Source organism: Seriola lalandi, unplaced genomic scaffold, assembly GCF_002814215.2.
Source record: "Seriola lalandi dorsalis isolate HSWRI2012SDOR001 ecotype SW California unplaced genomic scaffold, Sedor1 jcf7180002052513, whole genome shotgun sequence".
NCBI classification, from domain to species: Eukaryota; Metazoa; Chordata; class Actinopteri; order Carangiformes; family Carangidae; genus Seriola; species Seriola lalandi.
The window spans coordinates 29,435-30,289 of NW_019523066.1; the positions used below are offsets into that span (position 1 = coordinate 29,435).

Sequence of the window (855 nt, forward strand, 5' to 3'; positions counted from 1 at the left end):
GTGTGTGTGTGTGTCCTCAGTCTGGAGGTGACCTTGCAGAAGCGCAGTGAGGGACCCGTGTGGGCGGAGCTGGTGATGGGCGACAGGAGGGGAGAGCATGTGATGAGTGACGAGCAGGCCGCCCTGATCCACCAGAGACTGACCCACCTGACGTCTGAAGACCTGGTGAGGCTGAGACATGACACTGATCACTGCAGCGCTGCACCTGACGCACGTCTCTCTGCACCATCGTGTGTGAGCTCAAATATCCTGGTTAAACCGTCACAACCAAAGTTAGAGAAACTAAAGTAAAGGAGCAGCAGTTACATTCCCTTGTGTTAGAATGGAAATTGGCCTTTTTAAAATTTGAGATATTTTGTTTCTAAAGTTGACATCCTGCTTTGAGCATCATGCTGAAAAAACTTTGGATTGTGTGTATATTTAAAAAATTTTTGGGAAAATGGTGATAATTAAAACTCATTTGTGCTTAATCCAGTGAGTTAAATACTTAATTAATTAATCAGTTCACATTAATCAAATAAAAATGTAATGTTACATTAAAACTTAGCTCAACTATAATTCACCCTAGAATATTAAAGCGATGAATATCTTGGTGTAAACAGACAAAAATATCTGACAGTTAATCTTCACAGTATATATGTAAATATATATATAATATATATATCAACATATTCTCCAACCCTGCTGCCACTTGTCTGGGTGAATCATCTGGGTGTTAAATCAGTGTGTGTTGGAGGAGATGACTCAGCCATGAAACTTTCATCAAGCTCGTCTTTGTCTTGTCTGGTTTCCTCTGGAGGTTTTCTCATGACCTTCTATACCTTTTTATTAAGCCCCCCCCCCCCCCCCCCCCTT

The 855-nt window shown here is 41.5% G+C and overlaps 1 protein-coding gene across 1 annotated transcript in view; it reads left to right on the top strand.

Annotated features, from left to right (window-relative positions):
- Positions 1–855, top strand: part of nudcd1 (NudC domain containing 1) — a 31,181-nt gene that overhangs the window by 17,904 nt on the left and 12,422 nt on the right. The window contains exon 7 of the mRNA XM_087172393.1: positions 21–252. Coding sequence (XP_087028519.1) covers positions 21–252 — 232 coding nt within the window. The remainder of the gene's footprint in view (positions 1–20; positions 253–855) is intronic.